General features: G+C 40.8%; 2 protein-coding genes across 9 annotated transcripts in view; one reads left to right on the top strand and one right to left on the bottom strand.

Moving 5' to 3' along the window:
• OFD1 (OFD1 centriole and centriolar satellite protein) overlaps window positions 1-10,646 on the top strand; it is a 33,049-nt gene extending 22,403 nt beyond the window's left edge. For all 3 annotated transcript variants that reach the window (XM_012434958.3, XM_012434967.3, XM_012434971.2), the window contains 8 exons: window positions 1,634-2,239; window positions 2,607-2,730; window positions 3,861-3,961; window positions 5,237-5,347; window positions 8,575-8,729; window positions 9,466-9,618; window positions 10,126-10,193; window positions 10,490-10,646. In XM_012434958.3, the coding sequence (XP_012290381.2) occupies window positions 1,634-2,239; window positions 2,607-2,730; window positions 3,861-3,961; window positions 5,237-5,347; window positions 8,575-8,729; window positions 9,466-9,618; window positions 10,126-10,193; window positions 10,490-10,532 (1,361 nt within the window). In that variant the 3' untranslated portion in view covers window positions 10,533-10,646. The remainder of the gene's footprint in view (window positions 1-1,633; window positions 2,240-2,606; window positions 2,731-3,860; window positions 3,962-5,236; window positions 5,348-8,574; window positions 8,730-9,465; window positions 9,619-10,125; window positions 10,194-10,489) is intronic.
• Window positions 10,647-12,351: 1,705 nt separating this feature from the next.
• Window positions 12,352-26,775, bottom strand: part of GPM6B (glycoprotein M6B) — a 161,366-nt gene continuing 146,942 nt past the window's right edge. For 3 of the 6 annotated variants that reach the window (XM_012435019.3, XM_012434992.2, XM_012435014.2), the window contains 5 exons: window positions 26,452-26,608; window positions 20,852-21,023; window positions 18,777-18,850; window positions 17,382-17,447; window positions 12,352-15,964 (listed from right to left, as the gene is read on the bottom strand). In XM_012435019.3, coding sequence (XP_012290442.1) covers window positions 15,884-15,964; window positions 17,382-17,447; window positions 18,777-18,850; window positions 20,852-21,023; window positions 26,452-26,608 — 550 coding nt within the window. In that variant the 3' untranslated portion in view covers window positions 12,352-15,883. The remainder of the gene's footprint in view (window positions 15,965-17,381; window positions 17,448-18,776; window positions 18,851-20,851; window positions 21,024-26,451; window positions 26,609-26,775) is intronic. The other 3 variants (XM_012435006.3, XM_012434984.2, XM_012434998.2) reach the window with 1 other exon arrangement.

Below are 26,775 nucleotides of genomic sequence, written 5' to 3'. Positions count from 1 at the left end.
ATAATTTATTGAATATTGAGTAATTAATGTGTTAGGGAAAACCCACAGAAATATGTGTCATCTTAGAAGTAAAACTCCCTATCCATTTTGATAATACCATCTGGATCATCAGCAAAAGTGACTTGCTTCATCATAGGTTTCTCACGACTTGGGAGAGCCTCATGCCCGAAATAGGAAAGGTATGGTGGTGACATAGAAGTCCCTACATTCATCCTAGGATTTCCTTTTTTATTTGTTACCACAATGTTAACACCAATTCAGTAGTTTTACGGATTCCTTGATAGACAGATATATAAACATACAGGAGAAGCAGGGTGGTTTAGCAAAAACAACATTACCCTCAGGATCAGAGAACTGCTCTTGTTTTGGACCCCAGTTTTGAAGTTTTGAAGTTGTTTGAAGTTGAAGTTGTTTGACCTTGGGTATGCTACTTTAACTTCCTTGGGCCTCAATCTCCTCATTTGTAATGGGGACAATAATACCTGCTGAGCCATGATGAAAGAGATGAAATGAGATGGGTTTCAGTTGAATGCCTGGGACATAAAATTCACTCAGGAAATGGTTACTGGTATCATTTTATTATTGTGTCTTCACTGTGAATGCATCTCTGCCCCTTCCTACTTTGTAAGAAAGATACTGAAATTTAGATACTTTCTTCTTCAGTTGCTTTCAAGCTCAGAGAAAGAGCATATGTGTTACCAGTTCAGCTCGGGCTCAGCCTTCCTCGTTCCCTCCTGCACTCTTTCCTCATCAGCTCCTTGCTCTCTTCTACCAGCACTTGTTTTATTTTTATCTCTACTCATTTCTACTTTTTTCTATTCCTCATTTTCTTTCAATTCTGTTTAGCAAAACTTCTTACAGCTGAAATCATAGCAGTCTCCTATCAAAAAATAGTTGAATGAGGATAGAACCCTTTTGCATGCATGCATTGCCGAGGGCAAGCTTCTTTCTTGTAGCATCATAGGGAGGCATTGCAGGAGAGTAGGGCACATGCACTGGTTTTGCATTAGGAAAGCCCAGTAGCTCTTGGACCTGCTAGCCATGTGACCCAGCCTCAGTAAGCTTTAGTCCCCCATCTGGAAAATGGGAGCAGTGAGAGTTCCTTGACCACAGTGTTGTTATGAACGCAGGTCCTCACTCCCTTATATGAAACTCAGTCCATATGCTGTGGATTTCACAATAGCCCTGGGAGTTCTGAACAGCATCCTGTAGTAAAACACATTAATTATTTTGCAGTCATCTGTATGAATATTCATCCTGGGATAAATAAAGATTATAAATGGGTTTACATCAGTTCAGGTCAGACTTTTCAGCCAAATGAGTGCAAGTCTGGTTAGGCTTTGCCACCAAATTATGAATAAATTTTCAGTTCTGAGAGCCTGTGGATTTCAAAATTCTGCATAATAGATTCTGAAATTATATTGTGTTACAAAAGACATGAAGCTATAGCTGGTACGATAAGCTCTCTATAAATGTTAGTGGTTATCATTACCATGGCTTCAGAAACTGTTTAATGTGCAAGTTTGTCCTTATTACTGTCTTCCATTTTTCAAACAATAATATTCTCAAGTATATTAATTTTTTTCTCTGCCTTGTCTACTCACTTTTGAAATTGGCTTTTTGTACTCTGCAGCCCTAGAGAATGAAGTCTACTGCAATCCAAAGCAGTCTGTGATTGATCGTTCTGTCAATGGATTAATAAATGGCAACATGGTGCCTTGCATTGGTGAGCTAACTGGGGATTTCTTGAACAGTCCTTTTAAACAGGAAAACGTTTTAGCAGGTATGGTATCAGGAGTCACAAATTATCCAGATACAGGGGTGGAGGGTAGTTCCCCAGATTCTGAGCTTGAGTTTGTAGCCAATGCTAAGTCAAGGGTCAAAGAGCTTCAGCAAGAGGCCGAACGCTTGGAAAAGGCTTTCAGAAGTTACCATCGGAGAGTCATTAAAAACTCTGCCAAAAGCCCGCTACCAGTAAAGAGCCTACCATCTCTGCATTTGCTGGAACCCTTCAGAAATACTACTTTCAGTTCCCCGGAAAGACATGTTTTTCCAGAGGACAGAGTTGTCTCTGAGCAGCCTCAAGTAGGGACATTTAAAGAAGAAAGGAATGACGTCTTGGAAGCACTGACAGGCAGTGCAGCCTCGAGGCTACGCAGGGGCACTTCCTCCAGACGCCTCTCCTCCACACCTCTTCCAAAAGCAAAAAGAAGCCTTGAAAGTGAAATGTACCTGGAAGGTAAGCCACCCACACAAAGGGTTGTGGGGTGCTCTGGAGTTGGGTAGCCACCGCCCATGACACAGGTTTGCTTTGAGGGTCAGCAGGACAGAGTGGCAAAGTCTAGTGTTTGCTTGGCACACAGAGCTGTTTAGGGAGTGATGGTTGCCTTTCCTTTGCTGCCGGTTGGTTTCATACATTTTATTATTGCCATTGCAATTTAATTTAGGTGCTTGAATCATTAGTTTTTGTGGATCTTGTGCATCATAATTGGCTATTTGTGAGGATAACAATTTATTTTCAAACTAATAGAGCTCTTTAGGAACCACATTAGTATCTTCTCCATGCAGTTGGTAATGTTCTTGCCTTGGTTCTTTCTGCACCTTAGGTCTGGACAGATCACACGTTGTTTCCCCGAGTCCTTGTCCTGACAGAATGACCCAGCCATCACCCGCTGAGTCTAGGCACAGCCTCTTCATGGCTCCCTTCAGCCCTCCGGAGCAGAAAGCAGGGTAAGTACAACGTTCTGATTGATTAGCTTCAGCTGAATCATGTTACTTGCTCTGTCAGCCTTCACTTGTTTTACTGGGATTTTTTTTTTTTTTTAATAATTGTTACAGATCATATGGCAGTATAGAATTTGCAGTAAGATTGCAAAATGATGTGTCATCTTTGAGACTCACCTAAATTACCTGGAGGGAAAAAGATTGCTTTTAGTAAATAAGTAGATAATGCTTATTTGCTAAAGTTGATATAGAGACCATACAATCTGGTATTAATAAGCATCTTCCTAGTTCTGTGAATAGATTTGGTTTATTAAGCTAAAAAACAAATGTATAAAATCTGAGAGCAAACAAATGGAGGTTATTTCTAAAGTTGGAACAATTTTACACATCATTAAATAGTCATTTAAAAATATTTTGGCATTGAAATATAAAAAGATAAGGTTCTGACTTGCATGTCATTGAAATAAATTCAAACAAGGTGGGGGGGCGTCTGGAGTATGATTGTTGAAACAGGAAGGAGTGGATGTTTTTAGAAACTAGGCCACTGGGTCAGCAGGCTGTGATTTGAGTCATGAGCAGAGCAGACTCCTACCCATACCTGGGCCCCACAGCAGAGAGAACTGATTGCTTAGTTCTGGGCTCTGCATGTTAATGTAGTTCTCTGCCACGTGTGCTTGTCATGGTCCTAAAGCTTTTTTTTTTTTTCTTGATAAGCCAAAAGGAAGAATAAGACACACGCGTAGGCTGAGTTAGGGCACTTTGCTCACTCAAGTTTGTGGTATTGTATCTTCAGCTGGTTCAGGCTGATAGTGTACAGAATTCTTTTCAGAAATGTTTTATGGTTAGTGAAAAACTAAACTAGGAATAGCATTCAGAGTATAACATTTTTTGTTAACAATTGTAGTACCTACTTCACAGCATGAAATACTTACAAGGAGTAACTGAGTAAACAGGTGTTAATTGCTGAGAACAATGCTTAGTGGTGGCAGCGAGGTGGAGCTATTCTTTACAAGACAGAGAGGAAAGGAATTTTGTAGAGCATTTTCTAGAGTCACAAAAGGCTTTTTGTCACCTTGTGCTCTTGTGTTTTCTGTTATTAAAACTGCACATTCACGAGTTTTATCCTTCCAATCTAGTCTTTATCAGAGACAAACTGAACTTCAAGACAAAAGTGAATTTTCAGACGTGGACAAGCTAGCTTTTAAGGATAATGAGAACTCTGAATCATCTTTTGAATGTAAGTTCAAAAATAAGTACCAGTTTATATAAGTTCAAAATCTAGAAAGCTTAGTTTTGGTGAAACCCTCCATTGGTTTAAAAAGAAAAGCATTTAAAAATTGGGACATTTTTATTTTGTGATACAATCACAAGTACAGATGTATCACCTCATTTTTCTGTCATGAAGATTTTCATCGGTGTGTCTGCTTTTTTAACATTTCAGTATGACTAATAATTTCAGAGTTTGAGCTAAGCTTATAAATGAATTTTTAACTTAGCAGATTTTAAAAATTATCAGGTTTTAAATAAGTGATTTTTCTTTATTTTTTCCTTTTTATGGAATACAAGAATGGTTGTTTTTATTTTTTGAGATGGAGTCGCGCTCTGTTGCCCAGGCTAGAGTACAGTGGCTCAGTCTCAGCTCACTGCAGCCTCCCTCCACCTCCTGGGTCCAAGTGATTTTTCTGCCTCAGCCTCCCGAGTAGCTGGGACCACAGGCGTGCACCACCATATCTGGCTGGGTTTTTTTTTTGTATATTTAGTAGAGACGGGGTTTCACCATATTGGCCAGGCTGGTCTGGAGCTCTTGACCTCAAGTGATCCGCCTGCCTTGGCCTCACAAAGTGCTAGGATTACAGGTGTGAGCCACCGCACCCAGCCTAAGAATGTTATTTTTTAAATTTACTGATTCTCTTAGTGAAAGAATGGAGATAAAAGAATATTAAGAGTCCAGAAACTGGTGTCCTGGCTATGGCCCTGCCTTAGACTGTCTTACTTTGTCATCACTTTGTAAGTGTAAAATAAGCATGTAGAGCCTATCATCTCTAAGGTTCTTTCCAGCTTGAAAAATCTTTATATTTGTATATAACCTATTGGTTAGCCTTGTAAACGTCATCTTCAAATCTGAAAGTATCGTATTTTGAACAGTTAGAGGGCTTAGTAAATTTTGTGAATATTTGTTAAAGTCTTTGTGTTAAATCATTGATATTTCAGTAGAATTCAAATGATCAGCAAGCCAATTGAATTCTTCACCGTCACTGGGTTAATTTTCCTGTTGGGTAACAAGTCCAATTTTGTCAACAAAGTTAATTCTTACAAGTACAAGAACACTAACAAGCAAATACTGTGGCAAGTAGTTATGTTGGGAACGTCAGAATCCCGTTAGGAAAGGGCGCACACAAATACTTTGGCTGCGGTTCCTGTGCTCCAGTCAGTTGCCCCACACTGCACTACCCTCCTTTGTCTTGCTGTTATTATTAAGGACTCATGGGACAATTGTTTGTTCCTCATGAAGGTGCAGGGAACATGCCAAGGCAGTTTGAAATGGATGGACTCTCTCCTGCGGGGGATATGCTTCCTGTGGGCACTGCTGCAGCTGCTGAGCCCCTCTCATATCAGCACCCAAGTAAGTTCTTTTTTTAACTAACAGCAGGGTCGCATACTAAATACCAGTCTGTGTGCTCTGTGAATTATTTCATGTATCACTGAGGTCTTCTTGTAGGTGTAAATTAGTGAAAATCTTGGGTTGGGGGTTATAGTGTCATTATATTGTTAATGACATTTCTGAATTCCCATGTGAACATGTAGAGACAGTGCTGAGGGAAGGACGCATTGCAAGGAAAGGCTTCTCATTTAGGCTCCCCAGGCCAGTTGCTTACAAAGTGTTTCCATTAATTCTTCAGTGTCTGGCATAGTAGTTGGACTTTTCCCCAAGACTCTTCTGCAAAAGCTATTCCATGAGAGCCTTATCATCTTGGGAAATCACGGTGAAAAATTGAAATAAGAGTTAATTCCCATCATATATCTTTAATGTAATTGTAACATTTAAATATTATTTCTTTTTCTATCTACTTGTGTCCTTCCTGTCTTAAGAAATTAGGACAGAAAAACTTTGTATTTCAATCTTTGGAAAAGCTGTGATGCTGAGTTAGCTTAGCACTGGAGGAAAACTGGCCATCAGATTCCTCTTGTCTGGCTCACTTTCTCTTTCCTCTTTTCCTCTAGATTACCCACTTCCCTCACTGAGGGTGGAGGGAGATGGGAAGAGAGCCGTAGGAGCTTTGTGATTTGTTCCAGGGCTCAGCCAACAGCCAGGTCCTTTTCTTCTTGGACCAGTGTTTAATCCTCAAATCTGAAAGGAATTTTCTCAAGTAAAGCCACCTCTTAGTCCCTCCCAAACATTGGAAAAACATCATACCCAAAACCTCTTGTTAGCAGTTTCTTGGTTTTAGTCATGGTACTCAGGAATGTGTAGAATTACTGAAAGAGGCAAGAGAATTTGAGAGGGTTGATTCTGCTGATTTCATAGTAAATCTGCTTTGCAAAGCGCTCAGTGAGACTTGATTTAGAGCCTTATCTCTGCTAGGCACTTTGTTCGGGGCTGAGCATATAGCCCAAGCCCTCACCTTCCTGGATTTCTAGTGGGGGAGGCAGATGGCCAGCAGACCATCACTCACGACTGCAGCAGGGAGGGACTGCAGCATCTGGGCAGGGGCCGCGGCCGGCCACGAGAGGGAGTGTCTACAGGCAGCCGTTTGGCACAGACCTGAGTGAGGGAATACAAATAATGTGACAGGGTAAGGGAAATCAACTGAGTAACTAGGTGTTCTGCCTCTGAGATGGAATTTAGATTATAATACTACTGCCTTTAAAAATTATTAAGCAGCATGGCGAGTGACATTTTGGTTATTGAGAAATCGTTATATTCATCATTTCACCTCTTCATCTGGGCATAAAAGGAATTCAGAAAGGCTGAAATTTGGTGTCTGGGAGGTGCTTCCTTTCTTTCCCTTTATGTCCAAAGAGGTTTCTGTATACCACCCTGCATCTACAAAATATACACCAGAGCAGAGAAGCAGGTCACTCTTCCTCTTTATTTTTTAATTGGTGCTTAAGCAGCATTCCTATTTTGAGATTACTATTCCATATAAGAAAGCGATCTTTTTTAGGAGTAACCATTTTTTCTTCTAGCAAGGAGGAAGTTGCATTTCTGCCTGTGGAAGTGATCACCTGTCTCCTCTGGTATTTTAATTTCATGAGAAGGATTCAGAAGAGATGGAGGGAGAGAGAGAAAAAACTGTTGCTTCTCTCCTATTAGTAAAACTCAGTTCCTGCTGATGACTTTGGAACAAGACACAGCAAAAAGGTTCAAGGTCCTCTGCTGAACCTATGAATTTTTCTGCTTATTAGCATTGCTTGGGTTTTAAAAAAAAATGTAGGTTATGGGTCAGAGCCAGAAGAGAAAGGTCAGCATAATTATCTCTGGGATTGGGGTCTAATTAAACCTTTGAGATGTAGGGACCTGTGCCAAGATGCAGAGGGAACAGACAAGTAATTAAAATAGGGGGCTTGCCTGGAAGGAATAGAAGTGAAAGAAACAAGTACTTGTAGTTTTTGACAAAGCAGGTACAAGACATCATGCAAGTAAGATGGTGGAGTGGTTACTTGTCACTTCAGGAATAAGGAGTAGGTGGCATTTCAGTAGGGTCCTGAATAGCATTTTAGGCTTTGTGAGAGGAAGAGAGTGCTACAGGCTGAGGAGACAGTGAAGGCAAATGCCGAGCAAGGAAGATACAGCCATGGCCAGGCCCCAGTGAGTGGGTTGGTACGGATGAAATATTTGTAGTACAAAGTTGGTAGTGATGTAGGAAATCTATCTGGGAAGAAAAAGGCATATTGTCAGAGCCCAACTACCATGGCATTGGACTCTAGATCCACATCTTCCCCTGAGGAAATGCCTGGTGCAGATGGCCACAGGTTGTTGGAAGGCAGAAACTGGCTGCAGGGACGAGCCTTGACTGGGCTGTTTCAGTAGTCCAGGGAGATGGCGAGAAGGGCCCGTTGCAGCCACAGAACAGTAGGTATGTGAACCTGCGAGTGCTGGTGGCTGAGTGGATGGAGGGTAGAAAGAGCATGATCAAAGGACTGGGATGATCATGCCTGGGAGGAAGCTGGTGCTGTGGGGTTTCCACATGCGGATGGCAGGGAACTATCCGAAATATGGAGAGAGGCTAGGGAGAGAGACCAGGAGTAGAGGAAAAGATATGGAGGGGATCCATATACAAGTGATCACTAAAACCCCAGGAAGCGCTGCCGTCAGTTTGGAGGAAGTGGGGAATGAACAGTGAGATGGCTGGAATGGCCGGGGGAGGGCAGTGGGATGATTTCTGTTCTGTTTTGTTGGGGTAGGACAGACATGAGCAGCTTTATGGGAGTAAGAGTTCTAAAACTACTATGTACAGAAACAGGGATTAATGGCTTAGTCAGGGAGGGTCCTAAAGATAGGGGAGGGAGATTATAATCAAAGGCAGAGGCAGAAATGCAGGGTTTGCCTTGGAAAGAAGGGAGGAGATCTGGAAGAGGATGAGAACATGTGACATGAAGGAAGGACAGTTGGAGTTGTCATAGTGAGGGTGACTTGTATTTGCCTCAGTCGAGTGAAGTAGGGTGCAGTTCAAGGAGTTGGGGGCTTGAAGTCAGTGAAAATGAAACAGTGACTTGAAGCAGGTCAGAGAGTCAACTAAAAGCCAAGCAGAGTCTCCGTGGGTCTTGGCAAGGACTCCTGCAGACTGGTCCTGCATTCATTTAAACAGTCTGATACTGGAAGCTACTCTTTATTTTCTGTCCTATTAGGTGTAGATCAGAAACAAATTGATGAAAAGGAAGAAGAGAAAATACGGGAACAGCAAGTGAAAGAACGAAGGCAGAGAGAAGAAAGAAGGCAGAGTAACCTACAAGAAATTTTAGAAAGGGAACGAAGAGAACTAGAAAAACTGGATCAGGAAAGGGTAATAAATATGACTTGATTCTCTGTACTGGTTGCTGCATTGTACACCTTTCTTAAGTACATTGAGCTCAGGGAGGGGAGGAAGTCAATTGGTGTCCAAAGTCAGCCTTAAAAGGCACCTTCCTCTCCTCTCCTTGTCTTACAAGCAGTGAGAAAGGCTGCATCCAATGTGCAGCTTAGGAGTTTTGTAGTAAAGGATAGTTTTTGAAGGTAATTTTTATACATTCTCATCTGATCCTTAAAACAAGCTCTTAAAAAAGGTAGACTGTGGTTTGCTGCAGAACTTTGCTTTGAAAATAGGGTTTAAAGAGCTGTCAACGTCAGCTAGCTGGGACTAGAAGAACCCAAGGGAAGAGGTGGCTGTCAGTCCACAGTTGCTTCCAGGGGCACACACTGCCTCCCTCCTTTAGTTTTCTTCTTGCCTTCTGTGTCCCGATTCTGGTCCTAGCAGATGGATTACTCTGTCCACTTAACACACCTGCTAAGTCTTGCTTCAATTACTCTAACATAGGAATGGTCCTTGGACTCCTGGTTAATTCAAATCTAAAGCCTAGGACACTTGTAGATTAATCCATTCATTCAAATGACATATTTATCTTTCTTTGATAATAGCAATGATTTAGTTCTCTGGCATACAGGCTGTACTGGAAGGATCAGGATTATATTAGTGCATTTTTAAAACACTTAAAAGTTTTACAAATGTATCTGTGTATTTTGTTTTGATGCCTGTTTTATAGAGGAGGATTGAAGAATCAGTGAAGATTGAAATGGAAAATGAATTAGAAATGAGTAATCAAGAAATGAAAGACAAATCTGCTCACAGTGAAAATCCTCTAGAGAAATACATGAAAATCATCCAGCAGGAGAAAGACCAGGAGTTGGCAGATAAGGTGCCAATGCCATGGGCAGGGCAATCTGTGGGTAGGGGACACCCAGGCCTTCCGTGGTTTAACTTCTTGAGACAGGAATCTGTCTTCCCCGTTGAAGACAAAACAGTGAAAAGCATAGAAAATCCAAAGTTCAAATGTAACGTTGAGTTTTTTAAATATATTACTCCTTTGACGAAAATTCGTAGCTTTTTTGCTTAAGGTAAAAGATTTCAGAGATTTTCATTTGTAAAGGTTGGGGTGGCTCATTATTTTAAGAACAAGAAAGATCTATCATATAGCAGATGCATTAGTACTGACATTAATATTTTATATGTCTGAAGTATTATGGGTGTTAAATGCATACCCTATAGTTTATTTTGATGTGCTTGCTTAAATTTCATGTTTAAAAGTCACCTCTTTTTTAGACTTTTAAATTATATATTTCAAAAATGGTTCTTAAAAGTATTTCATAAAATTAATGCATATCTAATTTCAAAATTCTTCCCCCTCCCACCCCCATGTAATCAGAGCTCAAAAGAGATGGTCCAAGAAGGCTCCCCAGTGGACACGCTGCAATCTAGTGACAAAGTCGAAAGGTATCTGGTTTCCCCACACACTGTTTCATACACAGACTGTTAAGTGCTCATTTTGTCAGCCAAGAGAAATGGTTAAATGTTTGAGACTGCCTGTAAAGAAGTTATTGAATCAGTCAAAATTACTAACTGTAAAAACAATTGAGTTTTTTAACTTGTGAAATTGATCCTGATATAAATTGTAAGCTAGGGCAGAAACCCCCCAGGGAAGGAATTGAGAACATTATGAAGATACCAAATAAACTTGACACAAATTTTTTAAATTTTTATATTTAAATTTTTCTCTTTCCCTAATTTAGTTTAACAGGCTTTTCTCATGAAGAACCAGATGACTCTTGGTAACTGTGTTTGCTACCCAGCTTCTAACTTACATACCATGAGAAGTTACATAACATTTACTCCTTTGTAAATGTTTATCATCAGACAGAACTCTCAATAAAAATGTGCGTAATCCAGCGTGGGTTTGTTTTTTTTTTTCATAATTATATTTGATACTGGAGTGCATGAACCAAGAATAGTCAAGTGAAACCCCTTCTCTAGTCATAGAATTTCTCATTGATTATACTAAAAGGAGCTGGGGTTTTTTTTAGCCTCCTTATTTTTGTCTTAAATTTTTAAATGGGTATAACATATCTTATTGGTCAACTCCAGGCTTACATTTTGGAAGTTTAAGCTGTGTTTTTTCCTCTCCAAAGTTGGGCTGCCACCTGTAAAACAGGAGGTCGTTTTTCCCAGCCCACTCCCGTTTTCTCCCTGAACATAAAAACAGATTTTTCTAGGCATTAGAAAGAGTAAGATATTGCCTCTGGTCTTTACTTTTGACATCTGTGGTTTGAATGTATGTGTCCCTCCAAAATTTATATGTTGGAATTGTTCTATCACACTGGAGGTGGGGGGAATTAAGAGGTGGGGCCTTTCACAGGTGACTAAGAGTGGCATTAGTGACGTTATAAAAGGGCTCAATGGAACTAGCTAGGTAGGCCCTTTTGCCCTTCCACCATTTGAAGACACTGCATTGGTCCCCTCTGGAGAACACAGCAACAAGGCACCATCTTGGAAGCAGAGACCAGGCCTTCACTAGACATCCAACCTGCCAGTTCCTTGATCTTGGACTTCCCAGCCTCTAAAACTGTAAGTAATACACTTCTGGTTTTTATAATTACCCAGTCTAAGGTATTTTGTTCTAGCAGCAGGAACAGACTGAGATAGTAACTTGATTGTGGAACCTTTGGTCCTCATACTTAATGAATGGGCTTCAAGTATTTCATTTGTTTTTTAATGACTGGGCTCCTTCCCTATAATTGACTTCATTTTTCTCTCTTAAAAATCAAGTTTTGCAAGGCAGAACTGGAAAATCTCTACTCAGCCCTCTAGAGGGCCCTAGGTTTTGTGGCAGGATCACTGTGGATAATTAAGAGGCTGCTTGTGATTTTAACCATTATTTACAGTTTCCTCTGGTGACTCATGTGACTTAATTGCACAAAATGCTACTTAAACAGAAGATACTAAGTAGTGTGACAAATAGCACACTAATTGAGCTCCTGATTGTTTTCCTGCCATGCGTGAAAGGGTGATGATCCAGAGTCAGCACCTCATTTAGGAATGGCCATGTGTCAATAGTGACAAAGGCTGGGCCTCACTAAGAAAGGTCAAATGTGGAGAATCAGATGCATAATTATGTTGACAGATACGAGTTTAAGCAGATTATAAAATAAAATCCTAAGTAACATATTTAGCTCTGCTTCTCTAGAGAATAACTATTAGAAACTAGGTTTTTCTATATTCCTGAGTGAATCTTTCAGCAGACTTTTGTACTTTTGGTTTGAAAAATAACTGCACACAGGTCCTTATTTTGTTTCTACCTTGCCCAGGTTTAAGCCTTGTTGATCCCATAGGTAGATGGTGTTTATTTGTTAAAAAACTAGTCAGAAAAATTCTTACTTTATACAGAGAACTACAGAAGTGCTAGTGGCAGTTCTGTGCCCAATACAGCCCAGTGGATTATAATATTTTCTTAAATTGCGAAAGAGATTTTTGCCAGAAATAAAACTAGTAACACTCAGACTTGAGTTCCATACCAACGTGAAATCTTGACTATGCACATTATTCAAAAGTGACACCATACTGAGAACAAAGGATTTATGTATGGTAAAAAGGCAAGTGAATGAAGCTATAATTTTATTTCATTACTCTTAGTACATCCACAGCTATTTCCACCTAGATCTTTAAAATAAGCATACACAAGTATTGACTATTATCTACAAATATTTATTGTAACACTTGAATAGAACTACAGGAAGCCCTTGGCACTGATAGAAAATATTGATTCACTGTTAGGTTACAAAAATTTATACATAGCAAAATTTAATGCTCTTTACATAAAAAATATTAGACTACTTAAACAAAACTTTCAAAAATTCCTGGTAATAGCTACCAGAATTAGAAAAGTAAAATTAGGCTTTAGACACTGCCTCTTCTAGAACACTGGACTCTGACAGCACCTCCACTGCTGGAAAGAATAGTTAAATCTGTCATGCAACAGGAAAACAAAACACTAAGCTATTTTGGAACAACTGTTCTACACAGAGGAGAGCTTGTCTCAATTAAAAAAAAATCCCAAATAGGCATTTTTAGGCATTAACCAAAAAAAAGAATCCAAATGAAATATTATACTTGATGTTCAATTTTAATAGCATCTTGATAAAGGTATGCTTCCTTTCATTTGAATACATTTCTGCACATGTATATGTTATAAAATCCAGGAAACAGCCAAACCACAAGTTAACTCTTAACAATGAATATACATAGTTAACCCTATAGTAAGCAGCCCCTTTGAAAAGCACTGATGCACCCAATAGTTATATGGATCATTTCATAAAGAACAACACAAAGTTTACCATCACTAATACCCAGTACCTATAGTCACTTAATGTTCTGGAACACAATAATGTAGAAGGCAAGTTTCTTTTGAAAATGGCTTAAACTCAAGCAGTTTTCTTGCTGAACATCAAACTTTATTATTCCAGGAAATTAAGATTTAGATAAGAAAAAATGAAAACCAACCCTAATTTAAATTACTTAAGTATTCAAGTCTATAAAAGTAGGAGGTTAGAGGTCTGTGGTCAATTTGCAATTAGGTTTTCAGTAGTTGGTATGAAACTGTAAACTTACTATCCAGACCACAGAAAAATGGTTTAGAATGGTGGTCATTTTAATAAGGTAACACTTCTTAAGAAAAACATTTATGGAACAAAATTCTGTGAAAGATATTTGGGTCTCTGGTTATGATATAAATTCTTAGAAATTTAAAGCAAATACTCATTAAGGCAGAGCTGACATTTATTTCCCACGAATAATGAAAACTGGATCAGTATTTTGATAAAATGCTATTATAAAATTGCTTCTGGAAAGGTGGTCAATGAGTCAGATTCTTTTGTAGTAGGGTCAGCAGGATTGTAGCTAATTTTAGCATTATTGAAAAATATATTTGTGATTGGCTCAGGAAATTGATGGGTCCTGGACTTGGGAGGGAAAAGCTAATTTGAAAAGTCAGTCATAAGAATCATGTTAACTTTGAGCCAAAGTTTAATAAATGTCAGCTGTCAGAAATGGAACTTCACACCACACATTTTATATAAATGAAATAAAATTCCATTTTGTTTCCTATGTAGATAACACTTAGAGGACAGATGTCCGAAAATATGTGAATGTATGGTCTTATCCCTTGATGCTGGCATGTCACAGGTCCCTATCAAAGAGTGTGACATATTCCATTGAGTGTCTTAGAATTGCTCTAGCAATAAATGTGAACATGCCACAAATTCCCAAAGTATGAACGATCATTTTGTCAAAGTGTTGCCTTTTAAAATGGCTAACATGAAACCTCCAATATTTGCTCTAAAGAAAAAGATTTACCCACTGGAAGGTTTTCCTAGAGATACATCCCAGCAGCTTGAGACAGACAGTGAAGTGTTTGTACATCTACATTAGTTTGGTGGGATACACATCTGTACTGCAGAGCAGCTGATGATTTGTCAGAGCTGTAAATACGTCGCTGAAACACTCTGGCAAACATTTATGTGTAAGAATTGAGTTGTTCTTTTGACCGAGACTGGATATCTTGCAGTTCCTGTTCTTCCTTTGCTTTGATATCCTGGTAAGCCTGCATTTTGCTCGCATCCTTTAAGTAAGCCCAGTTAGAAGACAGTATCATGAGGAAGTGGATCTGGAAGAGAAGGGTGAGCATGATGGCTAGTGAGCATGTGAGAAGGCAAAGCGAGGCGCTAGTTAGTTAGATTAGACGGACTTGACTTTAAAGGGGGCGAAGGTTATTCTGTATTAATACTCTCTACTAGCAGAGCTGTCAGATCCTGTAAGCATGCTCTACTAGTTGGCTTTGCATTAAAAGGCTGAAGAAAAGTTAGTAGACAACATAGTGAACTGGAAAAAAAAATGGCCAAAGGTATTGTTAAGAAAAAGCAAAAATGAAATATGAGAGGGTGCTTCTTTACCATTTTGAGAGTAATTTTAAAGACCAATGCAGAAGTTCAGGAACACTGTATATTTTAAATAAGTGTAGTATGTGCAAACACATTTTCTACCTGTGGATAAAAATCAATTCCCCCAAAGGCCTAAAAGTATGAACAATGTTTATTTTTGAGTAAATAAACTACATAGTCAACATGGAAAAAAATGTCAAAACCAAAATTAAAAGTATAAGCATGCAGTCTCTGTTAACAAAATTTAGTTGTGAAACTACTTTTCATTTTGTAAATGCCATTATTTCATAAAATGTAAAAATCCTTAGTATCATTCTTTACACTTTGCAGCAAACACTTCTTTCCTGTTTATTTTCCTATTTCCTGCAAAATAAATCGACATCTCAAGTTCCTTGTAGTTCATACTTCCATCTCAACATATTTGAGACCTTCATGTCCAGGCCTAGTTTCTCTTCCCTTTAAAATATTACATGCAGTTTGAGAACTAGCTATGAGGAAACAGTTACTACTTACCAAAACACACAATTTAAGGTTACCAATTTTGTGGGCTCTAAAGGAATGATTGTGTTGTGAAGAAAAAAATTATCCACATATAAATCCTTTTTTTTTCCCCCAGAGAAACTGGGTGACCTTTTTTTTTTTTTTTTTTTTTTTTTTCAAATTTTCATCTGGCTTATTTGACAGTCATTTGGTAGTCAACCATGAAATCATTAAAGAATTGTTTTAAATTTAGAAAATATTTGCTAAAAGTATTTTCCAGAAAGAGTGTGACAAAACAAAATCCAGCTTAAAACAGTTCTCTTCCATTTCATCTTCAGCCCTTTTCATTTTCATCATTGAAACTGGTTATCAAGCAATCAAAAATAACAAAATGTAATTATTCCAAAGTGTTAATACTTCATTTAAAGATACTGCTCTCTAAAGTTTAAGTATGAGAACATATTTTTCAAAGGATGCTCACCAGTGTCAGTAAATAACTGAATCCTTTTCAAAATGTGGAAATAGCCAGATCTCATTATTGTGTAATTCATGTACAGTAAGTCATCTTATTAATCTACCATGCAAGATGAGTATACTAAAAGCTATTTACAAATTACTGTAACAAAACTGCAGAAACCTAGACTCTGCTTTAGTCTGGAGTGTCAGTGATATTTCATGCTACAGAGCATAGCTCTCTAAAACTCCTTATGCAATTTAGAATTTAGTGCAGCAATCTTCCCGACTCTTAAACTTCAAAACCGCATAGTTATATGTAGTAGCCATCATGTAGATCAGCTGGTGGAAGAGAACAAAACAGGACAGTAAGATACAGGCAGTGAGCCGATGCCATGACACTTCTAAACTTGGCTGGGGACGGGTGCCTGCTCATAATCTAAGATGTTTCTTTTCTTCCCCTTAAAATCACAAGAGACAGTTTTCCTATCTAGCACACACAAACTTTTTCTCATCACACGTGTACAATGTAAGTCATTAGTTCTGCCTTAAGTTTATTAAAAGGACTTGGATGTGTTTGAAGAGAATGATTTACTAGTCAGAAAAACTGGGAATGACTCATTTACAAGCAGCTGAGATTTTCCCCTTGCTCTACCAATCTTGGTTTTCCTCAAATCACAAACCAAGCCCTCCAAAATTACATGTATACAAACATACATAAGAGCGTGTGTTATACAGTTGATTTTAATTACTTGTAGATTCCCTATTTGTGACTCTGCCCACTTGCTAAGATTCATTTGTAACCCTTAATACTTGAGGCACTTCTTTCAGTTATTAGCAGACGTGCAGAGCGGTGAAAGTTGAGTTGCCCAATATGCACATTCCCAGCTGAGGTTGAACAAGCAACACTTTGCCTTCGTGTTTCAGCTCAGACTGTAAATAAGTATACTCAAACTATATTTAGTGCCACGTTTCTCACATTTTGGTGCTTTTCTGGGTGATTTTGCTGCTTAAAATGGCTCCTAATCATAGTGCTGCAGTGCCGTCTAGTGTCCCTAAGTGCAAGAAGGTTGCAAACTGCCTGACCAGAGAAAACATTCATTAGAGAAGCTTCATTGAGCCATGAGGGATAGTGCTATTGGCCATGAATTCAATATTAAGGAATCAACAATATATATTAAATAAGGTGTATTTACATAGAAACACACAAAACAAGCTGTGTTGATAGGGTGAAAATGATGTGACCAGAGGCTCACAGGAACCTAGCCATGTATTTTCCCTAGGAGCAGTGGTCCAGCATTTGCTCATTCAGTGCTTGAGGTGACTATGAAACACAGCTACTGTGTATAATGAGAGTGACTATATAAATGTGTGTATATGTGCATATTTCCATTTGGAAATGAATATTCCTTGGTAAAGAAATGGGTAATGTCTCATGTGAGCATTTCATTTGTCTATGACTAAAGTCCTGAAGCTAAGTGCTCAGTGCAACAAGGTAATATGCTAGGCCTAGCTGACAGGTGTTGATACCCTCTCTCCTTTCCAGAGTCTAAATTACATCACCTACAATCGGTGCCAAGGCAGCCAACTAATACTGTCTGCAAACTACATGTGGTAAGTTAACACAGGTGCCAATTAACCAAGGTTGAGTGCCAGAATCATTGGCTTCAATAGGCTGGTAAAAGCTGGAAGGGAAGTCTGTCGTTTAGAGGCTGGAGGGAGGGGGCTAGACTAGGGTGGTCTTGGGGCTATTACTCACCAGGGCAATGACGGTGGCACCAGCTCCTGCACAGGCCACAATGAACAGGTGATAGGACATGTAGAACTACAAAAGAACAGGGCACCAACATAAGCATTTGATGTGAAATGAAATGGCCTCCACTCGTTCTGGGGATGCTACTTCATCTGTCTCCTTTGCAACTATTCTCTGCAAGACTGGGCACAGGCCTGCCTTCTCTTTGTGCTCTGGACTCATGGTGGAATCGCCTGGGGAGCCTTAAAAACTTTCTGATGCTCAGACTGCCTCCCAAATTGATTAAATCTGAATACCTAGGGGCTGGGCCTCACCTATCAGTATATTATAGTGCTGCCTTGATGGCTGTAATGTGCAGCTAAGGCAGGGAGCCCTTGCTTCAAGCCGCTGCATATTATGGATATACAAATTGACAAGCCAGATACAGTAGGAGCTGATTATTTCTGTAACTCACTGTTTTCTAAAAGCATGCCAGGATTTTGTGTGTGTGTGTTTTGCTCTTGTCACCCAGGCTGGAGTGCAGTGGTGCGATCTCAGCTCACCGCAACCTCCACCTCCCAGGTTCAAGCGATTGTCCTGCCTCAGCCTCCTGAGTAGCTGGGATTACAGGCATGCACCACCATGCCTGGCTAATTTTTGGGTTTTTAGTAGAGATGGGGTTTCTCCATGTTGGTCAGGCTGGTCTCAAACTCCCAACCTCAGGTGATCCGCCCACCTCTGCCTCCCAAAGTGCTGGGATTACAGGCGTGAGCCAGCATGCTGGGCCAGTATTTTCTTAAATATACAAGCACCTACCAATGCATTTAAGAATTTTGCTTTATAAACGGTTAAAAGCCAACGACTCAAGAATATTCTAGGGCTGAGACAATTTAAACCAAAGTATTAGGAAATACTCCCGATTAAGGATAAATGAGAAACAGAGAAATAGCAAGTCATTCTGGAAACATAAATGATTAACTGTGGCCTCATTTATTAAAAATTGGGTATATACATAAATTCCTCTATGAAATAGAGGGACTCCTCTATGAAAATTAACTTATATCTGTTCTGTGACACGTGTTCTACTTTGGAAATCTTTCTGAAGAGGTGAGAAGAATCTAGATGTATTATTAGATTTGTAGGTTTGGGATCACCTCTAAATTATTGCCCAAAGGAAAAGTCCTCCATTTCTTAAGGATCCTCACCAAATGGACTGGACCATATGAACTGGCCATTTTTGTAGGTTGAAAATGGCTGAATAGTGATGGTTACATATAGCTCAGTCTTAAAGAGTCTAAACAAGGAGCTTTCCTTAATAGCATTTTAGCCATCTCTCTTGCTCTCTCTATAGCTAGGAGAACCCTTTTTCTCAGCCTAATACTCAAGGGTTATTACGAGCCCTCTGAACTGTGATAAGTTTACCTCATTTGTGTTGCAGATGTTCTCCAGGGCTGAGCCGCATATTTTTCCTGGGAATGCATTCCAAGGAATGATGCCTGTAAAACGAACCCCAATAGGATGTTAGTGCAAACTATAGCGCCTCATGTTTTTAATAGACCCCACCACTTTGGATGCTAGTTACAGTGTAATTGTAGGCTGTGTTCTTCATTAAGAATTGATGAATCCGCTGTCTACAGAACAAGCATTTTGGAATAAATAGCCCCATTTGGACAATAGGCCAGAAGCAAAGCCAACTAGTCCATAAGAGATTTAAACAGCCTGATATTTTTTCCCCTACAAATTATGCTTTATTCAGTGAGGGTTCATAGTTGGGAGTTCATATTTGTAAAGATTAATTATCAAAGCCAGGCTTTCCCTGTAGTTACTGCAGGACAGCCACCTCAGAAAGCATTTTATCACATTGAGGTCAAAAACATTTCTTCATGAATGTTGTGGTCTATGGCCTTGCTGTTCAAGCTCTTCGTTAGTGGCCCGCCAGGAGTTAAGTTCCAAAATTGCCAGTATACACTCAGACTTTCATGGCAAATAGAGTAATTTATGTTTGTGGGAATCTAATAAAAAATGCTGGGTTTGTACTTTGTATGTCTTCGTTTTTATATTCATTTTTATGTCTTATAAATGTATTAGAAAATACTTTAGGACTGAAAAATTGGAAATTAAAAAAAAACACTACTGTCCTTTACCCCAGAGGGTGGGACAAACAGTCTGTGATTTCTCTCACTGTAACCCTGAGGCTGCTCTGCAATGACAGTTGTCCAGTGGGCTGCTGCTTTTCCCCCTTCAACGCATAAGTTTGTGCTTAAATATTAAACACTTCTAGGAGGTAAGGAAAGGAGCATTAGAAGAAAAAAGTCCTTATTCCTTTCATCCTTGACATAGGCCAAGAGTACACCTTTATACCTCAGAAGAATGGGAAACGACCCCAAACTGCCAGTGAAACCAGTAAATTCAACAATAAATAGGCAAATATAGAGGATTTAAAAAGATGGCTGACTACCTAAAATTTGTGGCAAAACACACTGATTTTTAAGGAATAGGGAAATGATATACTTTAACAGCCAACTTTAGTCTCTGTTTTTAATCTTTCAAAAAGAACAGTGTTGCTCAGCCTTATTCTTTGTAAGAAGAGATTAGTCTGATGTGCAGTTTCAAGCAAATTTAGTATTATGTTGTAAGGTAAGATCCTGAGACTAAAGCCACATGAGAAAAGCAGCAAAAATGAAAAATAGTCATCTCTCTCCAGAAAAGCTCTGGAAGGACAGTTACTTCCTCTTCAATTTTGACAAAAGCTTTCTTCCCTCCTGGTTGTTTCTGCCAAGAAAAGATTTCCTACCATCCTGGCTGGAAGCAGTAATTAGACTCCTACCTTAGGATGCTGTCCTCTCTTACTCAGCAGCGAAGTCAAGTCCCAAACCCTTTTTCCGGGGCTTGTCACAATGATCCAACCTTAGATCCCTATTATAAGGATCTAGCTCTTTAGAAAATGTTTGAACTGGTTTCCAACAACTGATGATTTTTATAGAGTATGTTCTGATGACTTTAAAATACGTCTGAATCTAATGTTGCATTTTTCAGTACAGATGAGGTTTAAGCAGTTGGTCATTTTAAAAAGACCAGATTTGAGGAGTTGGATGTACAAATTCATTGAATTATACAATATGTGCATTATTATTTTGAATGGAAAGTTGGATGTATAAAACGGAAAGAAAAATATATAATCTTTTTATAGCAGAGATCCAAGTTTTTGATTCAACTACATTATAAAGTAGTTTCACATTATGAAAAGCTTCTTTTACTACACACTTAACATGAAAATGTAACGAAATCTTGACACCTTCTAGCAAGCTAAAAGCCTCCCTGATGTTTCCACCCAGGAACCAGCATGTTGAAGGGAAAACTATAAAATTACTCTAATAGAAGGGATGAAACAGATCATGACAATTAAAAGGATGCCCATGTAATAATAATTAAGGTCTAGACATATGCAACAGAGGATAACTAATTTGGGGGAGGGATGGTAAATAGGAAGGAAGTACCATATTGTCGGATATCCACACAGATCTGCTCCACACCCGTGGTCCCGTTGGTCTGCGGTGACTTGATGACTTCACAAGTTGACCATATGTTGTAGAACATAAACACGGGCACCGCTGAGAAACCAAACACACCCAGCCAGGCCACTCCGAGCACATAGGTGAGGAAAACAAACTAGGCCGAAAGGAGAGGAAGGTCAGTCATCACTGCAACAGGTAGGTGCATCCCGAGTGGAAGGATTGTGCATTTTCAGGCCCGATACCCGTGGAACACATCGTGGGAACACGCCCCGGCATTGGCAGCAAGAAGGAAAAGCCAGCACAGGGGAACATGGGGAAGTAAGAGCCAGCCGCACGCCCCAGAGCTAGAGGATCTAGAATTGGAGTGCCCTACGCAACATCCGGGCCTCCTGTGTCACTCTTAACAAGGACAGGAGACCCCAAGGGGTGATCTCACTAGTCCAAGGTCACAGAGATAATTAGTGGAAGCCTCTCAAGAGGTGCTCCTTCTAAATATCAGTTCTGAAAATGCAGAGCATCCTACTTAACATGAGATCAACTCTGGATGCATTCGATATACCACGGAATTATAACTTCATATTCATTTCTCTAAACTTACCTTTATTTTTCATAACAGGTTGGCTCATAGAGAATAGCAATTACCATAAGAAGCCCTCTCTCAAAAAGAACTTCGCTAGTTTCCCGAATCTGACATTACCAAAAGTTTCAAATAATCATGGACACAAGCTTAATGCATGATCTATGAAATTCTCATTTTCCTCTAGTTTTGTTTCTAAGATTCACAGCAGCTTTGCAAGCAAAGCAACGGCTTCGGGGAAAAGCTTCAGGTGTTCATCCACACATTGCCGTGGGCGATTCCAAAGAATAGAAGCCAGTTGCTTGGCTTTCCTCATGACCTCTGCCTTGACCACTTTTCAGAGAGCTTTGTAAGGTGGCCTCAAAAACACAGTATTTGTGTTCTCAGAAGGTGCACTCACAGGGGGTGTGGGTGAGGGTGTGGAGTGCTAGTTTGGCTTTTCTATTTATAAGCTGATGGTGGAGACCTCATGGTCCCCCCTAACTTTCTGCACCACAGGAGATACCTGGGCGGTTCGAGACCACCCCCTGATGGTCACAACGCCAGGAAACTGCAGAAACAAGACACTTTCCCTTTCATTGCAAGGAAGCATTTGCATCTCCAAAAATACTCAAGAGAAGCAGATTTCAGCAGTTTCACCTCCCACTTCCTCCCACTGCTGCTCCAGACTAGGTTTTCTCTTCTTCCCCTTCAAAAAGAAAACAGGACCTGAGCAGGAGGGAGCTGGTGGTTCTTGGCTTCGGTGAGCCTTCCCTTCTGTCAGAAGCCAGGATTCCAGAGGGAAGGTTACTGTCCTCTCCCGGAGGACCCCGCTGCGGGCTGGCCCTGTCATGGTGGCCTCCAGTGTCCAGAGCTACTTCCTCAGTGAGCTCCTGGGCACAAGCCTCCCACACAGGACTACGAAAAAGCATCCCCAAATCACTAAGCCAAAGGGAAAAGTCAAGCTGGAAACTGGACAGGCATACCTCCCATTCTATTCCTAAACAAGATAGCGCCAAAGATAAAGCTACCTACCTCCCTCACAACTTGCCCACAAGGAAATTCCTTGTGGACAAAGGACAGAGCTCAAAGTCATCCCTCTGAGACTCACGTGAGACAAATGCATATCTAATTGCTTCGTCTGCCCTGTTGTTTCACTAAAGCCAGACCAGGCATAAGTGACTATTCCTCTACCCTCCTCTCCCATGTGAATTGTATATTCAGTGAAAGGCTGATCAGAGATCCAAAAGAACGTAACCATTTGCCTCTCACCTACCTGTGACGTGGAAGCCCTCTCCCTGCTTCGAGTTGTCCCCACCTTTCTGGACAGAACCAATGTACATCTTAAATTTATTAATGCCTCACGTCTCCCTAAAATGTATAAAACCAAGCTGTACCCCGACCACTTTGTGCCCATGTTGTCAGGACCTCCTGAGACTGTGTCATGGGCACATCCTTAACTTTGGCAAAATAAACTTTCTAAATTGGCTGATACCTTTTTCAGATACTTTTGGGTTCACAGGACTGAGGAGACGAAAGACTTTGCTGATGGAGTGGCAGCTTTGCTTCCCTGGGCAGAGCTTGTCCACCTTCTCCACCTCACATGACTTTCTGTCCTGTTTCCCCAGCATCCTCAGCTCTGCCCCATCACCTGCATCTTCCTCACACCCTCCAGGTCAGCACTGTGATCCCTTGAGCATATGGATGAAACTGAAGCACATGAGGTGCCAGTGCCCAGGGATGCAGCCAGCACATGAATGACCAGCGATTAAATCAAGGAAGATGGCCAAGCTACTTTCCAGTCTAAAGGGGCTTTTTGACTTTCTCGAACAAAATCTGACATAAGAGCTGAAAGCAGGCCATGCTAGGTGGGCTGGGGATCCCACACGGTGTCCCTATCTCTAGGTGAAGTGCCAATGGCTTGTACAAGCTCCTCTTCTCTCCACCATGTGCTTTGTCCCGCCCAATGCTCAAAAGATCCAAAAATGTTAAACATCAAGCAGTGGATGACTTAATGCTGTGCCCTGGCAGAAACCAGACCTTTTTTATTTTATTTTATTTTTACCGAGGCTGGAGTGCAATGGCGCGATCTCGGCTCACCGCAACCTCCGCCTCCTGGGTTCAGGCAATTATCCTGCCTCAGCCTCCTGAGTAGCTGGGACTACAGGCGTGCGCCACCATGCCCAGCTAATTTTTGTATTTTTAGTAGAGATGGGGTTTCACCATGTTGACCAGGATGGTCTCGATCTCTTGACCTCATGATCCACACACCTCGGCCTCCCTTAGTGCTGGGATTATAGGCGTGAGCCACTGTGCCCGGCCCTCAGACCTCTTTATTTTTGAAACTTGATGGGTAGAAGTGAGGGGGAAAGCAGCCATTTTAAAGCTGTGAGGAGGTGTTTTTTTTTCCCTTTGGAGGAGGATTCCTACTTTTTGTGGCTATTTTCCCTCTCCCTCCACAGGAATTTTAACAGCTGCCTCCTTCCCCCACAAAAGTAACCATTCCCTTGACTTGTTCAGTAGTCTCTTCTTTGTATTTTTTTTTAATAACAGCTTTATTGAAATACGATTTACTCTAAAAACTCAAATTAGTTTACTCCTTTGTTCTGTGAACTGAATCTTTAAAAACCAACATGAAATGAGGACCCTATTTGGAATTGGGGAGGTCCAAATTGGCAAAGAATTAAATTGTTCAGCAAATGAGTAATGGGTTTTATCCCTGTGGGTAGTTTCTTTTCAGAACATGGTTTTCTGAAATCACATCAAATGACACTATCTGTCAAGACGATTATCTGTCCTTGAGAGGGGTGGACGGGCATGTGAGCTTAAGCCCGGCTGGACCGTTCTGAAGTCCCACAAATGGCCATTCCAAAAAAAATAATAATAAATGAAATTTAAATTTTTTTTTTTTAAATGGCCATTCCAGACAAACCTAAAGACTGGCATCTGGAGCCATGCAGCTGATGATGCTCCGCTCAATTACTTCCTGGGGGTGTTGCTTCTCCTGGAAGGGCGGGTGAGGGGTGGAACACAGACTGTGGAGTTGGGCCCATGGCGGATGTGAGAGAGCAAAGGGGACAGGCAGGGCTGGGGAGGGGCTGAGGAGCAGGCCCCTGTGATGTGGCCAGGCCTGTGGACTCCAACAGGAGTGTTTCCCACATTGTAATACCCTTCTCGTAGCCCTGCTTCCCTCAGAAAGACTGTTTCATTCATTCATAGCCTCCGCCTTTGAGGTTCAAGTGATTCTCCTGCCTCAGCCTCCTGAATACCTGGGACTACAGGCATGCGCCACCATGCCTGGGTAATTCTTGTATTTTTAGTAGAGATGGGGTTTCGCCACATTGGCCAGGCTGGTCTCGAACTCCTGATCTCAGGTGATTCGCCCGCCTTGGCCTCCCAAAGTTCTGGGATTACAGGTGTCAGCCACTGCACCAGGCTGCCAATTCTATTTAGAAACTGAAATTCAATATGCCAAAAATTAAACTCCATAAATACTTCTCCCCTCCTAGGCTCTGGATGGAGAGCCTTTTACTCTTTGAGAAGGACCATTTTCTTTTGTGATGAAGCACATTTTAACCCTATCTTTTAATGACCCATTGTTAAGATCAGTCCTCTTCTAGACCAGAGGCCAGCAAATGCTATCTTATTGCAAAGAGCTAGATAGGAAACCATTTGGGCTTTGCAGGCCACGTATGGTCTCTGTGGCAACTGCTCCAATCTGCTTCATATTTTGTAGCATGAAGGCAGTCATAGCTAATACGCAAATGAATAGGTATGGCTATGTGCCAATCAAACCTTGTTTAGGATCATCAAAACTAGAATTTCTTATAATTTTCATGTATCATGAAATATTCATTTTTTCTAACCTTTGAAAGATATAAAAACATTCTTGACCAGGCACAGTGGCTCACACCTATAAAAATTCCAACACTTTGGGAGGCCAAGGCAACATGGTGAAACCCCATCACTACGAAAGATACAAAAATCAGCTGGGTATGGTGGAGTGTACCTATAGTCCCAGCTACTCGGGAGGCTGAGACTGGAGGATCACTTCAGCCTGGGAGGCAGAGGTTGCAGTGAGCTGTGATCATGCCACTGCACTCCAGCCTGGGTGACAGAGCAAGACCCTATCTCAATAAAATAAAATAAAATAAAATAAAATAAATTATTGGTCGGGTGCGATGGCTCATGCCTGTAATCCCATCCAAGGCGGGTGGATCATCTGAGGTCAGGAGTTCAAGACCAGCCTAGCCAACATGGTGAAACCCCGTCTCTACTAAAAATACAAAAATTACCCAGGCGTGCTGGTGGGCACCCGTAATCCCAGCTACTCAGGAGGCTGAGGCAGGAGAATCACTTGAACCTGGGAGGCAGAGGTTGCAGTGAGTGGTGATCACACCACTGCCCTCCAGCGTTGGAGACAAACTGATACTCTGTCTCATAAAAAAAAAAAATTCTTAGCTCTTGAGCTGTACAAAAATCAGGCCGAATTTGGCCCACAGTCCATAGTTTGCTAACCCCTGTCTCAGACTATAAGCTGCTTGAGGAAGGAGCCTGTGTTTGAATCTTTGTCCCTCTAGTGGCTAGCAAAGCCCAGCTAGGCCCTCTGTACAGCAGGTGCTGGTAAATACTCACGGAAGGATCGGGATGATTTTCCATAGTCCATGTATGTCTTTATAGCCACGACCCATATTTAAAGACAACGAAAAGGGAGCACTGAGACCACACGAGAGTTATCTCCTTCTAGAGTGAGAACTTGACATCTGAAAAATCTTCAGCACCCTTTTCACCTTTACACTGATGGAAACATTTGATTTATTTCTACCAACCACAGATTTTAATTTATTAGCAATAACATGTTGAAGGTGTTTATAGTCCCAACTCTAAATTGGTAAGGCCAATTTGTGTCATGGACCTGCCACATCCATGCTGGGTATCTGGTACCTTTTGCCAAATACAAGGAAATACATCAAGGCATGGCTCCGGTTGTATAACAAACAATAAGTTATCAGAGGTTGACACTCACCATTCCACTGATGCATCGGCCACAGGCGGTTGTTTTAAACTCGCCGTGCAGTTCTTTCACTGCACTTGTGGTGTAAAAGCCTTCTGCCAACAGAATGATCCCATACAAGAAGAAAAAGGATGCAATTCCATAGATGACATACTGCATCAGTTGTATCCTACAAAGAGAAGAAGAGATCCTGAAGCGTTAAATTCACTGCCTGGTAGTGAATGTTTCTGGACACTGGTGAGAGGACATGAGGGGGATGTTCCTGGGAGAGCATCACTCGCCCTACTGACGGCTTTGGTGGAATTGGGGGGCATCCTGGGCGGGCATCTCTGCCCG

Source organism: Aotus nancymaae, unplaced genomic scaffold (assembly GCF_030222135.1).
Source record: "Aotus nancymaae isolate 86718 unplaced genomic scaffold, 86718_ANA_hifiasm-v0.15.2.pri h1tg000058l, whole genome shotgun sequence".
Classification (NCBI taxonomy): domain Eukaryota; kingdom Metazoa; phylum Chordata; class Mammalia; order Primates; family Aotidae; genus Aotus; species Aotus nancymaae.
This window is presented reverse-complemented; position numbering and strand designations above follow the sequence as displayed.